General features: G+C 39.1%; 1 protein-coding gene across 1 annotated transcript in view; it reads right to left on the reverse strand.

Moving 5' to 3' along the window:
- LOC132086122 (transportin-1-like) overlaps positions 1–16219 on the reverse strand; it is a 157583-nt gene that overhangs the window by 111803 nt on the left and 29561 nt on the right. The window contains exon 5 of the mRNA XM_059491581.1: positions 12455–12604. Coding sequence (XP_059347564.1) covers positions 12455–12604 — 150 coding nt within the window. The remainder of the gene's footprint in view (positions 1–12454; positions 12605–16219) is intronic.

The raw sequence follows: 16219 nt of genomic DNA on the forward strand, positions 1-16219 counted from the left end.
GTTAATTTACATCCTACAGGAATCAGTGGTCAATGGGACACTCAGTGGTCTGACCCACTACACATTTTAGAAAGGATCTTTTTGCCCCATCAACCTAAAAAGACATCACCTACTATTTTTTAATTAATTGCACAACTAATTATTAAATGCCGTCAAAGGTGTTTGCAGCTGAATGCTAAAGATCCCTCAAAACTTATTACAACAGTACAAGAGGAATATTTTGAATGGTGCTTTGCAAATAACACAGCACTACAAAGTGCTTTACAAAACTTTACAAAGCAAATTACTCTTGAGGTTTGACTCTTGAGGTCACACTTATCACCCAGTCACAAACTCTTGCAATTAAGTGAGACCACTGCATTGTCTCTGAAACCACTAAACCATCGCACACCCCTGAAAGGTCTCACAGTTTTTACTGATAAGTCTGAGAAAACAGGAAAAGCCATCGTGACCTGGAAAGATAACAATGAATGGCAAACGCTAGAGGGTAGCGATGGTAGATCACCACAGCTACTTGAATTACATGCTGCAGCCATGGCTTTTCAACGTTTTCCTCATGTTCCTTTAAATATTGCAACTGATTCTGCTTATGTTGCAGACATCACACAACAATTGGACCGAGCACTGTTAAAAGAAATTGATAATGCTGCACTATTTGAATTGTTAAAAACTTTGTGGCATACAATCCAAGTCAGAACATGTCCCTATTATATATTGCATATTTGGAGTCATACAAACTTGCCGGGCTTTATTGCAGAAGGTAATGCTCGGGCTGATTAGCTATCTAGTCCTGCTTGGACAGTGCCACAGCCAGATATGCTAGCACAAGCAAGAGCATCACATGCCTTTTTCCATCAAGGTGTTTGAGCCCTACAACGACAATTCCTGTTAACAAATACAGAGGCACGCAATATTGTTAATACTTGTGCTGACTGTCAAGGCCACATTGCACCACTGCAGATGAGAGTTAACTCCCATAGTCTGCAAGTCTTACAAGTTTAGCAAACAGATGTCACACATGTCTTGGAATTTGGTCGCCTAAAATACATGCATGTTTCAATAGACACTTTTTCATCTGCCTTATGAACCTCAGAACACACTGGAGAAAGAAGTCACAATGCTATCGCACATTAGCGATTAGCCTTTGCTGCCCTAGGCATCCCTCACACTATAAAAACTGACAATGGCCCTACATATGTCTCACAGAACACTTGACAATTTCTGCAACTCTGAGGTGTGTCACACCACACTGGTATTCCTCATTCCCCTGCAAGACAAGCCATTGTTGAGCATGCCCATGGCACTTTAAAGCGTTTCTTTGAAAAACAAAAAGAGGGAATGTGTGGTGAAACCCTGCAGAGTAGGGTGACCAAAGCTTTGTATATGCTGAATCATCTCACGATATTGCCAAACTCCCAAAACCCTGTTATTTTAAATAATTTTTTATCATTACAGTCCTCTAGTGACATTGAGTTGCTCAAATCTAAGGTACTGGTAAGGGACCTCATTACCAATAAATGGGAAGGTCCTTGGGACCTTGTCACTTGGGGGTGCAGGTATGTCTCTATTTCCACAGATTCATTCAACGGGTACCGGCTCGGTGCATGCATCCTGCTCTGCTCTGGATCACAACCAACAATGCCTCCCTGATGGCCCCACAGCAGATGCCGTAGAACAGTAACCAGAACAACCTTTTGCACCTGCTGTATGGAAATATGGAACCTTTGGAATGACAATTTACCTATGACTTCACTTAAACCTCAAGAGTCAAACAACTAAAAGAAATTACTAGCAGAAAGACGTGAAACTTTTAATTATACACATGGAAGACCAAACTGAAACAAGAAAGCAAAGTGTTTCCTCTGATAGCTTTTTTAATTGACTTGTTTAAAACAAATAATAAATGAAACTTCCTTAAGTTTGAGTGATTCAGTTATAGATGTAAATAGCCTGCAGCATGCCACCCAGTGAAATTGTGCTCTTACTGATCTTTTTTCATTAGCTCCTGGACATGGTTGTAAAAAATTTGATGATGTGTGTTGTGGGAGAGATTTTAGATCAATGGCTGGAAAGGTTAGGCTTGTCAAGTTGGGTGAAGAGCCTCATTCAAACTGGGCTCATCACCTTTGTGTTATCATAATTGTTTTACTGATTGTGTTGTGTTTGTCGTCCTGTCTATCAAGGGCCCCATAGAGGATGACAAGGACTGCCTCTGTACTTGAAAAACAAAAAGGGGGAACTGTGACAGCTATCAGCTAGCCTGAAAGCCTCACAGGCACAAGTAACCCTGACCTTAACTCAATGAGCCTATACCTGTGAAACAAAGGAAACATCTTTGGGAGAGAGGGCACTGAGAGGCAAAGGGACTTGACTGCAGAGAACAGACGCCAGCCAATCCCTGATGAGCATGTACACAGGCAGCTATTGGTCAGTGAATTCGGTGGCACCAAGATTCTAGCCAATCGGGGTCAACCATATAAATGCAAGTGGTGAACAATAAAGTTTTGCTACTGCCACATGAACCTCAGAGCATTGTGTCGTTTCTGTCTCAACTGCGACATTGTCTCTCCACACATGGTTGACTGAGGGTGCCATCTTGGGGGGAAGGGTTTGTCTGCCATTTTCCCTTTGTCTTTCAAGTCACAGGGTCATCAATGGAAGGCGCCATTTTGAGGGAGGGGTTTCTCCACCATTTCATTTCTCTTTGATCCCAGGGAGTTCATGAGATTTCGCAATTTTGTATATAGTGATTATTTACTGTTATTTTTTGCCTGTTGCTGTTTCATTTTTTAGTAAACTGTTATTTTTTAATTTATATCTACTTGCATTAATTTATCCTTTTTGGTGGAAAGGAAATAGTTAAAAATAAATGGGAGGTTACTAATTTTGGAGTGTTTGTCCCCTTAAATTGTCTTAAACCAAGACAGGTCTTTAAAAAAAGTAGAAATGTCCATGCAAACTGATGTTACAGCTATCAGACCAAAGTGTTTGCCTTTTATACATACCTCTTCTCTTCGATAGTATGCCAGGCTAAACAAGAGGACATTAACATCTTTAAGGAAGGATGTAACTGGTATATTCTGAACTGGGATGGGGGTATTAAACAGCATTGATCTTGAAACCCTGGCTAAAAAGTCAGTTACAACCATTAGTGATTTGAGTACAATAGAGCAATTTTTAGAGCCCTCCTTATCTGCTTTAGGAAACACTAAGAGGTTCGCTTCAACTTTCTTTTCTGAGACAGAAAAATATCGAAATGCTGATAATGAATTACTGGCTGATGCTTCAGGAATTACTCAATGTAATGTGTCTAGCACTAAGCTGCATCCAAGCTCACTTATGGCTAAAAACTACCAGTGCTGCAATAATTAGAGAATGAGGAAATGGATTTTTTACTTATTGAAATTTGAAAGGTAATTTGGGACAATGAAACTAAATTTCAGAGGGAATTTCAAACCTAGTGGTCTTCAATCAGATGTTACTATGACCCAGTTGCTAATAAGGCCACAGCTTTTTTATGGACAATAAGAAATGCTTCAGTGTATACCTAGCCTACTTCTGGGCAGGACAGAGTTAATTTTTTGCAGTAGCAGGAGGGGGCATGGTTAGTGCTCAGAGGTTATTCTATACCACCTCTGGTCATTGCTAGGGGAGGGGAGAAAAAGACTTGCTTCAGAGGGGTTGAGAAAACATAGTGGGTGGAGCAGTCCAGTATTGTTTATTGTCAGGGGCTTTCTATGTAAATAGTTTCTTTTTCTTATACCTTTTATTATTAATATTGTTGCTGTTACTGTTGGTTTTCTTATCTCATTGCTATTTCAAGTAAATTGTTCTTATCTCAGCCTGTGATCTTTGTCTTTTGTGCCTCAAATTGGTGAGGGAGGGAAGCATCCTGTGGTTTTAACAGGAGTATTACATTTGAAAATAACATTCCTAAACCACTACAATACCATACACCAAATCATTACACTGGGACTAAATCACAACAAAACCATACTCTATCCGTTGCAACACTGAACATAGGCTTTCAAAAACAATCCCACACACACAGCAAACAATTGAGGTAAATGCTTGTATGGTGAGAGTATGACAGGGACATAGATGTTAAAGTAACATTTAAAAAGCCCAAGATACCTGTTTAGAAGCAGAACAAAGCATTTGTCACTTTGAAATGTACTCCGACAACGATCCTGAATCTGTCCAGGTATACATAGGACAAGGATGTGCATGTTTAAGAACCCCTTGTGCTAACAGTAAATAACACAAAGATCCAGCTTTCTAACCACTCCAATCTATAAATTTGTAACTTTATTAACATAGAAGGATGTGATGTCAACTATTTCCTACAAGAAACTGTGTTCTAGAACATATACAGCAACTTTGTGTTATATGACACTTTGTCTCCAACACCTAATGGAATGGACATTACCCTGGTCAAAAAGCTGTTGGAACATCCTGATCTACACAAAGTAATAAAACATCTGATTTTATTGTTGTTAGATTCTACTTAAAAGAAGTAGAGAGAGAGACCCCCCCTCAGAACTCAGCAGCAAGCTGTAAGATTTTGAGCATCACTTTTGTGCTGAGTGTTTCAAATAGCAGAAACCTAATCCCAGTTTCTTCTGAAGCACTGCAATGAATTTAAGCTCTTCTCTCAGACTTCCCCTTCATTATTTACTTAAAGCTTAGACCTGAAACTAAAGGCAAAGTGAGTGAAGTTTTGTAGACCAAGAGAGACATTCCTGCTTACCACACATCTGAGAAATCAAGTGCTTTAGAAGAAAAAAGAGATTCCCTGAAGTCTCTACATTTCAGAACAAACATCTGCCTCAAATATGACCTAAACCTCTGTCAGATACACTTGTGAAGTGTGTCTGAATTTGCAGTATGAACCCAGCACATCCCTCTAGCAGGGAGGGATAGTCATAAACAAAAAGCAGTTCCTGTTCCCCATAACAAATATCTAACTAGCATATTAAAGACAAGATTAAAAGTTTTAAATAGAATTGATTCAAAAATACTAGTGAATAAACTAGCCACTGCAGCAAGTAGCCTAACAAAATTGAAGCAGCCTTTATAGTAATCTCTATTAGTATTAAGAACTAGCCAGTGACAAATTTCAAAAGTACTGCCAAAGTAAAGAAGTATGAAAAGGCCAAAGACCAAGACCACAAGTTGATAGTAGAACCACTTAGTATAATTCAAAATAATGTGTCTTTAGCTTTCAGTTGTATACAAGCACAGTTATGGATACAAGCCACAGCAACTCTAATCATATGAGAAAAAGGTGAAAGTAATTTTCCAGCTGAAATTCAAGAAATTGTGTAAAATAATGCAATTGATTTTGAAAAGAAGTTTCAATCTTAGTAGACTATGGTGAATTTCACCTATGATCCTGTTTCTAATGTAGCAACTGCCTTTGTGCTTACCATACGTAATACCACTGTTTATGTTATCCATCCCACCATTGCCCTAAGATTAAACCATAAAAAAACAATACTCTATCCTTCAGAACATAGAGTGTAAGCACGAAAGATAAATAGAGAGTGGCAGACAGTAAACTTAGAATCCTGCATTACTAGAGAACAGATGAGATTCATTTGTGAAAGCAATACTATTAATGCTCAAGATGTGTGTTTAGACACTGAACAAAATATTTGTCACTTTGAAGTTCATCCAGTCACTGACCAGAAAACTGTGCTCGTATATACAAGAAAAGAGTGTGTGTGTCTGAGAACTGCCTGTGCTACTGTACAAATTGATAGCAATAATGTTATTCTGTCTAGTAAAAACCATTCTAATTTCTGTATTTGTAATTTTGTTAAGATTATTGAGTGTAATTTTTCGTATTTAGTACCAGTAACATCCCACCAGCTGATTAAAGCCAATTACACACTGTATCACAGACTACCACCTACCCCTATTAAGATGAACCTTACATTAGTGAAACAATTAATTAAGCACCAAGACCTATTAGTAAGCTTAAAAGAAATCCAAAAAAGAAAAAAGAAAACCTTAATTACTGTCCAACATGATACAAAGGAAATAACCACAGTTCTACAAAGAATAAAACAAAATATATATCATCACTAGTAAAATGTGATCTTTAAGTAGTCACCAACTGCAAATAAAATCTTTAATAAGTTGTGCCACCCCATTGTAGTTTTACTAATATTAGTTAAAATAAGCTTAAAATTAAATTATCTATTATATTGTTAATTTGAAACTAAAGAATGCTACAACAAATAGCTGTACTAACATCTTCGTCAAACGTACATAATGAAACACTAAAAGACACTTACTATCGTGAAAGTTTTCATTAAGTAAAAAAAATTTACTTATTTCCTAGGAAAGGGGGGAATGAGACAGAGTAAAGATCCATTCTGAATTAGGTGAAGTGTCTAAGAAAGGTGAAAAGTCTGTGAGGCCAAAGCTGAAGGAAAAACTCGCATGCTGAGACAGCAAGGAGACAGAGAAAGAAAAACAGAAAAGACCACAAGGTCGATTTGCCCCCGACTTAGAAATTCCTTTGATAAAGAAGAACTGGTGCTAAATGTCAGGCGGAATGAATATGTATGAACTTATTGTGGAACTGTATGCATATGTATTTAGAAAAGAAATAAAAGAAGACCCAAAGTCTTCAGAAGCACACTTGCCTTTTTAGAGAAGCTTGCGTCCAGCGCTTGGTAATAAAAGCATACCAAGCTTTACAACTTTTATAAAGTTGTAAAGTTTCTTCTTTTCTCCGCAAAACAGGAAAGTTGGAAAACACTAATCACTGTCCCAAATGATGTGGAAAAAAATACATCATGTCCTAGAGCAAATAAAAAGGGATGGAGAACATAACAAGTGGGACAACTTGTTTGGATGCTGTTGGGAGGAAACAGGTAAAAGCAGAAGAATGGTGAGGAGGATGGTAGATTTGCTCAAGGGACCTTGCAGCTGGGAATACCAAGGCCTGGAGAATAACAGTGCAGGAAACTCCATGTATTATGTCTACTGCTGTTTATCCTCTGTCTGCTATGAGAAGTAGAATCTCTGTGTAGTGATAACATAGGTGTTTGGAGAGACTTGGAGACCCTCTCACAGACATGCTTGAGCTCACAGTCTTAATAGATGGAGGATCAAATCTCAGACGTCATAAAAAGTACAGAGGAGATCACAGCATAGTGGCAAACTACGTGTGTGTAGGTCCTTCATAAATGGGTGCAAACAGCAGCCCTACCATCCGCTAAGAAGGACTGAGTCTATTGGTGCTGTGTTCCTGCTTGTGTGTCTCCACCCAGGTGTTGCTTCAGGATCCTCCATTTAGTGAGGTAATGAAATCAATTTATTTCTTGCATTTCAGCCGTTGCTTTGTGGTTGTTTTGGCCACCTGCCTGTGTCAACTCACACAGATGGTCTCCAACCACAACGGGCATTCTGGACTTAATGTTACAACATGTTATTGCAATATTGTTATTAATTGGAATCTGGTTTTTATTAGTAATCAGTGTATATATGTGTCATCTTTTGCCTGAGAGACATTTAAGGAAGTAATGCAAAGCTTCCAACCACTAGTAAACTAGACAGGCCTCTGTGAAAAACACATGTTAAAAGACTAAAGAAGCCCAGGAACTTCCTCTTTCCCTTCCTGCTGGGAGTGAAGTAACACGAGTGGGTGACCCTTACCACGGGGCCAGGCCGGAAAGCCCTGCTCCGGGGCTGGACTCCCTTCCCCTGGGCCCTGGATGGAGCTGGCCTTGCTAACATCTAGCTGCTTGCTACACCCCCCCCCCCAGCCTGGGGCCCAGCCAAACCCGAAGGGCCCGGGGAGCAGCCCCAGGTCGGCGCTGGGATTTTACCCCCGTAGAAGTTGTCCACAACAGTCTGGCAGGGGGAAGGAGAAACCACTAGCTCCCCCCCTCCAAGAGTACTGCTGCTGCTGAGTTCTAGCCTGGCTGATTAAATCTGAGCCGCCCCTCCAGCCACAGCTCCTGCAGTCTATAGCAGCCAGCCCAACCAGAGTCAGGTTGACCGATCTGCAGGCTCCAGGCAACATGTTAACCCTTTAAGAGCTTCGATCCTCCCTCAAGTGAGAGAAAGGAACAAAATACAAGCATATAAAGGAACAACATGAAAACATCATGGTCAGTGAGGATGAAATTAAGTCCCAGATGGGAGGGATGAGGAGATGCCTTGATTTTGGGGCTGAAATCCTCTTGTAAGCTATGGAGAAAAATACTCTTTTCCCTATAACACATAAAACTATGGGGAGATGAAGGGTTCAAATTGATATCAAGCAAAAACCTCCACGCTAAAGTAAATAGATATTAAAGTAGCTCTGATCCCATGGAAAGTTTGAACAGAGAAAGAGAGTAGTCCTGTGTCCCCAGGAGAAGATGATTTTAGAGATAGATAATGAGAACTTTTGCCGTTAATCCACTCATCTTTAAAACAATACCCCATAAGTCAACATAGCCCATAAACAAGCTGTGGGAAGGCTTGTGGAAAATGAGAGGGGCTTCACAATAGCAGATTTCCCCCGGGAGGCTGCTATTCGTGACCAAATTAAGAACCACGAGAGAACTGTTTTTCCTCTTGTGGAGAAGTCTCCATAACATTAACAAGAACTTTTCTCCCTAAGTAAACTGAAGAAAGATTATTTTAGAGGTAGTAAACTGACTAGAAATTTTAAGTTTTGTTTCTTTACATTGACAATGGAAAAGAAAAAGTTGTAGGGAAATGTGTTCTGAAGGGTTTGCTTTGATTCTTATTACTTTTTTTTTCTTTTAGTTACTATTAATAAAATTTTTATTATACCCTCTTAAAATTTTGAACCTAGTTTGTATTCTCTTAATCCTATCTCACAACCGGAAGTAAGTACATTGGTAATTGACCAGCACCAAAACCTACCACACTCTTTAATGTGTTAACCAGAAAATCTTAAAATTAGGGAAATCGTAAGTTGGCAAACCAAAACCACTACAATAGGTGTGGTACCTAATCCAACAAATAAGGATACTAACCTTTCCAGAAGTATATAAATTGAAATAATAAGTGTTTCTTTTGCCAAAATTGATAGCTAACTGTATTATGCTCTGTTTAATATTTCTGAATATTTCTGGCTAAATTCTAACTGATTTTGATAATAACTTTGTGTGTAAACATGTAATGTATAATTATAAAATAGCTAATACTATCAAACCACATTAGTTAAAATAGCAAACCTTAGGAGATTGATGTACCTCAACATGTTTAAGGATAATGTACACATATGCAGTGGATGCTTTTATAGCATGAAGGCAAGAGATACCTGCATTACTATTTAATGAGATAACAATTGACTGAAGTCACATGGTAGAGTGTAGCAGGATGCTCTGCCTGGAATGGGGAAAACAACTTGAACAATGTCCTATTTGCAAAGTTATCAGAGATAAATGAAGAAGGGGGAGTCCTGCTGCTTTTGGTGTTGAACAATGCTGAAACCAGTGTGACTCATCAATCCCAAAGTTTAACACCCTGATAGTGAGATGAAGATGTAGTAGACCTGGTAAAATACCCGGATAAAGGAACAAATTATACTCCTGATAATTTATCTAAAGCTGCTGAGCTGACAAAGCTGGTCTGGAGACATATGACTGACAGTCAATCACTGTATACTATAAAAGTCCAGTCCCAAATTTTAATGTCAGGGTCTTTTAACATACATCTCCTTGACGTGTATCTGTGGAGATTCCTCCCTTAAATGGGGGCACCTCTCAAGGTTACTCCTCGAGGCCAAGTAGAAGAGATTTGCTCACGATCATTGGTATGAGTGAGTAACATCAATCTCTACTCAACTGTTTTAACTAGCTTTACTATTGCTTCAAAATAGTACACTATACTACACTAGACGTTATAACTCCTATACTGTGCAGTAAATAATTCTGATTAAGATATTTTTGTCTAATCATTATCATAATAAGTCATATATATATTTATATAAATACATCTGGTTTGTCAGCCTTAATCCTGCAGAATAAAGTTCTATAAAGGTTCATTTACACCTATATAATCCTTTAGATGTAAACTGTTAACCAAGTCTGGGGCTAAGACTGGATTCAGCTGCACCTAGGCTCCTCTCTCTGAGGAGTTTTAGAAAGCAAGGCGGTCCTTTCTGCATCTCGTGACTCAACCAGAGGGCTTCTCTAATAAACTTTGTCTGAAACTGTCCTACTTTGCCACAAAACAGCCACCCTGCCCCAAGCCTGTAGCACTGCATGGAGTTGCAGGACCTGGCACTTGGAGTGAATGAACTCAACAGACTTACAGGGTCCATAGTCCATAGACTAAGGGAGTATATGTGTGCGTATATCTATCAAAAGACAGGTGATGGGGAACTGGGAACTGTGACCTGGCATGATGTCAATGGTATGGAATTAGAGGAGGAAAATGTTCTGGTTTCTGCTGGGAGAGCTCATTTTCTTCTCAGTAGCTGGTACATTCCTTTGTTTTGTATTCAGTATGAGAATAATACTGATAACACACTGATATTTTGTTTGTTGCTGAGCAGTGCTTACCCTGAGACAAGGGCTTTTCAGTGTCTCATGCTCTGCCAGTGAGGAGCTGCACAAAAGAAACAAGGAGGAAGCATAGCTGGGACAGTTTATCTTACAATATATAATATAAAGTAATTCATGCTTAAGGGGAAAATGTATGAAATAAAAATTGTAAACGGAATCTAACATCCAACAAGCCTCTGACCAGGAGCAACCCGGAGACAGATTACCACATTGGAATTACAAAACTCCTGGTGGCAGCAGGAGAACAATGCCTCGTTTACTAATAAAAGAACGTGGCCAGCATGGAGATGGGCTTCCTCCCGAGACATCAGGGAACACCCTAGGACGATCATCACTTGGTAGATATCATCAGTCAAGATAACCCAAGTCACCAAGGAACATACATCTGAATACACAACTTCCCCTGACATGATCAGCGCCTGCCACTACCCAGGAAACAGCAATTGTCCATCCCTGCACAGTGAAAGAAACCTTCATACATATGTGGGGTTACAAAAGAAATAGGGGCACCTCTGCCTCAGGCATAAAAAGCTGTATAAAGCAGCCCTGCTGGAAACGGCATTCATGAACAGAGGGATATCCGATGCGATAGAGGTTGGATATAGGTTCACCCAGCACCGATCCCGGGCTCAACGCTGTCTCTTTGGCTGTGGTTTTTGAGGACCGTATTTTGGTTGCAAAAATGAAATCTTTTGCATTTATTGATTTGGCTTTCTTGTTGATCATTATAACAATCTGAACTGGCTAAGGGGATATTCCACACCACAGAACATCATGTCCAGTATATAAACTGGGGGGAGTTGGTTATGAGGGGCCAAATGCTGCTCAGGGATGTGCTGGGCATCAGTCAGTGGGTGGTGAGCAACTGTATTGCGCATCACTTGTTTCTCTTGGCTTCTGTAACTCTATGTTCTTGTGACAATTATTAGTAATATTATTTGTATAATTTTATTATTGAAATTATTATTTTGTTTCAATTATTAAATTGTTCTTATCTCAACCTGATTCTCCTCCCCACTAGGGGGACAGATGGGGGAGTGAGCAGGCATCTGTGTGGTACTTAGTTACTTAGGGGTGAAACTATGACATTATTTTATAACAGAAATCAGCTGACACAGGCTGAATGCCTTTCTGAACTTGCATCCAATCCCTGTTTTACTCTACTGTACTTAAATATACATTAATTTCAGGTTTTTTTCTAGTTTTTGGAGTAGACAAGGAAAATTACAATTGCAATAATTGGGGGAAATCATATTCTCAAAGAGCAGACAGAAAACCAACATTACCTAAAAATAAGTAAAAATACCAAATATTCATGTTATGGAAGAGGTGTACTAAACCACAGGATTTAGGAAATAAAAAAAAAAACAAACCATACAACAAAATCACTTGTAGCTGGTGTTCTGATCACCACACATTATCTACTGTTTTCTGATGGAAGCTATCTAAAAAACATAAACTCATTTATGTTAATGTATGTAACATCTGGTGTAATGATACCCCGAAGAGGTGTGCATATGGGGAAGCAAAGAGGAAATGCACAAACAGAAGTGTTTCACAAATGCAAGTGGAGTGCTGAAATAGTTCTGAACTCAGAACCTTTACCTTACTCCTGATTTTGGTAAAAAAATTGGCAGCAAGCTGAATTTTAGCAGATTCAAGTAAACTTATGTTCAGTCACATTTCAAGAGATACGAACAGAATTGCTAATTCAGTTCTAAGAAAATAGGAAAGAAAAATATATTTGTATATCCACACTGAAGATTAATATCAAAATCAAATCATGATGTAGTTGTGACAATTATCAGAAGCAAATAGTTTTAGGAGTTTAATAACTCTCACTAGCACAGCTCTCACTTATATCAGTAACATTTTCAGTGTGCAGAATACAGTAATAAGAGTAAACTTACCTACAGTAGCTCTAATTAAGGGGGAGGAATCACCAATATTGTTCAAACATTCACTTTTAATGAAGTCAGTTACTCCATTTGGAAAGTTGTGAAAATGTGCTTTTACATTATTCTTCAAGATGAGACCACTCAAGGAACGTGTTGGCTCATCTGCAAGAGAAAATAATTGTGTTTCTAACTTCCATCAGTTCTTAGGATAAAGTAGATTTGCAGAATAATGCAACAAGATCAAAGCGTACAGTGATAAATATTAATCTTTATTTCCTTATCCCTCCTTCCAAATACAACCATCAATTTATATAGCAAAGTTTTTTTAGTTTTAGAGTTCACTTGTGAGCAGATTCATGTTTAGTTCTTCAACCAAGGGCATAAGTAACTTGGTATTATTTCTGAAGCATGCTGAAAGTGAGATGTGGATGTTCTACATAGAAAGGATTAGTTTTATTATAAAAGAAAATTTAAATTTAAAGTTTACAACAATCCAAATCAGCCTATACAGATAATTTTAATCAGCATTTTAGCTTTTGGTCAGTTGTGCACCCCCATCCTACCCACTGGTGGGTTGGCGTGAGAAGCAGAAAAGGCCTTGGCTCTGTGTAAGCCCTGCTCAGCAGTAACTAAAACATCCCTGTGTTGTCATCGTTTCCAGTACAAATCTAAAACACAGTCCCATATCGGCCACTGTGAAAAAAATTAACTCTACCTCAGCCCAAACCAGAAGAGAAGCCCTGATTTTGGCAAAAAGTAAGGATGTTTAAAGTTCATTTGCACCGAGTTACAGTTTACACACAGATCTATTATAGGCCTTCAAAACTATTAACATCCCCAAAGAAATATAAGAAAAATAAGAGATATAACTTTCAAATATAAAATATTTTAAAACCAAGTTAGTGCATCATAACACAAGGACTCTTATCATACCCATGATGACTGACTGAGGGCCATTAAAAATACTTTTTGAGTGCAATCGTTGCTAGTTGAACAAAAATGGCACTTTTAAAAAGAGGGGTTATGGTTAAAATTAATTTTAATCAACTGATTATGAGTTCCAAAACCAGAATGCTGTATACGAGTATTAGAACAAGATTTAAAAATATATTTCAGTCTTCCTGTCTTAGGTTGGAAATGGGGGTGTGTATTCTATTCCTATCTGTTAGAGGTGGGGCAGTTATCTTCTCTTAATTGGGCAGTTTCTTGATCTCTTCCACAACCAATCCTCCCTCTGGAGAGATATCTTCGGTTAATGGGCCATTGAGTGTCACTGCATGACTGATAAAATTACATCATCCCATTGGAAGAAACTCTGCCCAGAGGGAGGAGCCAAGCATTCCTATCTGGATGTAATCAGAGATTTGGAACACCACAGGGAGCCTTTTCCCACTGGATTCCCCAGAGAAGCAGCTTTCTTCTCTACTGGATTTCCAGAGGAAGACCAAGCCCATCTACAGCACCACTGAACCTTCAGAGAAAAACTACACCCTCCTACAGGATCACTGCTTCAACAGAACCACATTTGTCACTTCAGGAGGACTACAGCCACCATTTAATTGGACTGCTACCAACACCCTGACCCACAGGGTGTCAGGTTGTATTCTGACTCTGTCAGTGGTTTGTTTTCTTGTTTGTACTATTGCATTTGCGGTTTTAATTTTCCTAGTAAAGAACTGTTATTCCTATTTCCATATCTTTGCCTGAAAGCACCTTAATTTCAAAATTACAATAATTCCGAGGCAGGGGGTTTACATTTTCCATTTCAAGGAAGGCTCCTGCCTTCCTTAGCAGACACCTGTCTTTTCAAACCAAGATACTTCCTAAAGAAGCACTAATTTTCATTCTCTATAACTATAAATATTGATTTACAAGCATCGTTCTTACATAGAATTCAGTAACTTCATAAACTAGGAATCCACCCAATGCATATATATTTAAGACTTCCATAACTTTGCCTATACTACAGGTTTTAAATACCTACCAACTTATAAACAATGTAAAAATAAAAGTTCTTGCAGGGCACTGCATTTCAAGGGCCAAAAACTTTACTAGGAGAACAGATTTACAATTTTAAATAAAAAAAGCAAAAACTAGATGAGCAGACATACCTCTGTCAACTAGAGAATGTGGTTATGAGATGTGACAAGTATTATCATTATTATTATTACTTAGGAAGTCAAATAAAGTAATTTTATCATTTTGCTTAAAATTTTGAAGACGTCAATAACAAAGGTCAGGTGGAGAATATCCTAAAGGAGGACATTCTTACTTGAACTCTTGATCAGTCTCAGGTTCACCTGAAATGCTCTCTGAATTCAAGGTAAAATCTCTCCATTTATTATTACACTAATTTAATATGTCAAATTATTATTTCCTTGCATATTTATAATCCACTGATAGGTATGCTCATATCCAAGTAATCCAGTCCTCCATAAGCAGTTATTCAGAATTAATGTTGCATCTGGCCAGGAAGTAAGCCAAAGGCATTTTCCTTTCATTTACACACTATTTACAGCCCTTGCAAGCCACAATGAAAGCATTATTTTTAGCAGCCACAGTTAGACACAGAATCACAGAATCATTTAGGATGGAAAGGACCTTTAAAATCATCAAGTCTAACCATTAACCCAGTACTGCCAAGTCCACCACCAAACCATGTTTTCAAGTGCCACATCCACAGAGCTTTCAAATCCCTCCAAGGATGGTGACTCCATGACTGTCTTGGGAAGAATATGTCAGGGCTTGACAACCCTTTCATAGCAGAAATTTTCCCTAATACCCAACCTAAACCTCCCCTGGTGCAACTTGAGGCTATTTCCTCTTCTCCAGTCACATGTTAACTGGGAGAAGAGGCCAATCCCCACCTGGCTTCAACTTCCTTTCAGGTAGCTGTAGAGAGTGATAAGGTCTCTCCTGAGCATCCTTTTCCCCAGGCTGAGCCCCCTGAGTTCCCTCAGCTGCTCCTCATCAGACTTGTGCTCCAGACCCTTCCCCTGCTCCATTTCCCTTCTCTGGACATGCTCCAGAACCTCAATGTCTTTCTTGTTGTGAGGGACCCAAAACTGAACACAGTACTCGAGGTGCAGCCTCACCAGTGCCAAGTAAAGGGGAACAATCACTGCCCCGGTCCTGCTGGCCACACTATTTCTGATACAAGCAAGGATTCAATTTACTTTCTTGGCCACCTGGGCACACTGCTGGCTCAAGTTTAGCCACTGTCAATCAGCACCTCCAGGTCCTTTTCCACAGGGCCACTTTCCAGCCACTCTTCCCAAGCCTGTAGTGCTGCAGGGGGTTGTTGTGTCCCAATGGCAGGACCTGAAGTGTGGCCAGGATGAAAAATTATGGCCAAAGCCCTCTCTTGCAACCCTATAAACAGCAGTCCAAAATAAGACCCTTTGAGCTGTCTTGGCCCACAGCAGCTGCAACCAGCAACCTCCCTGAGTGAGTCCTCTGAGACACAGCGAACTCTTAAGTTTGCTATTCTCGGAGGATTGCCAAACAACATTAAATCCTGGGCTGATGTGAATGTGACAGCCTGGTCAGAGAGCAAGAAAACGAGATAAGTTTTCTCACAGCGGACTTGTGAGACTTTTAGGGAGTTGTAGAGAAAGGATGATAACTTATTATAAACAACCTGAAGGTGTTTTCCTATTCTTTGTTTTTCTGTTCTCATCAAGGATTGTTTGGGAGAAAAGTGCTTTTGTTAATTAGCCAATCAAGTGGAATGTATCTGAACTGTCTATAAAAGAGAAGAGTTTTTCGCATTAAAGC

Source organism: Ammospiza nelsoni, chromosome W (genome assembly GCF_027579445.1).
Source record: "Ammospiza nelsoni isolate bAmmNel1 chromosome W, bAmmNel1.pri, whole genome shotgun sequence".
In the NCBI taxonomy this organism is placed as follows: Eukaryota; Metazoa; Chordata; class Aves; order Passeriformes; family Passerellidae; genus Ammospiza; species Ammospiza nelsoni.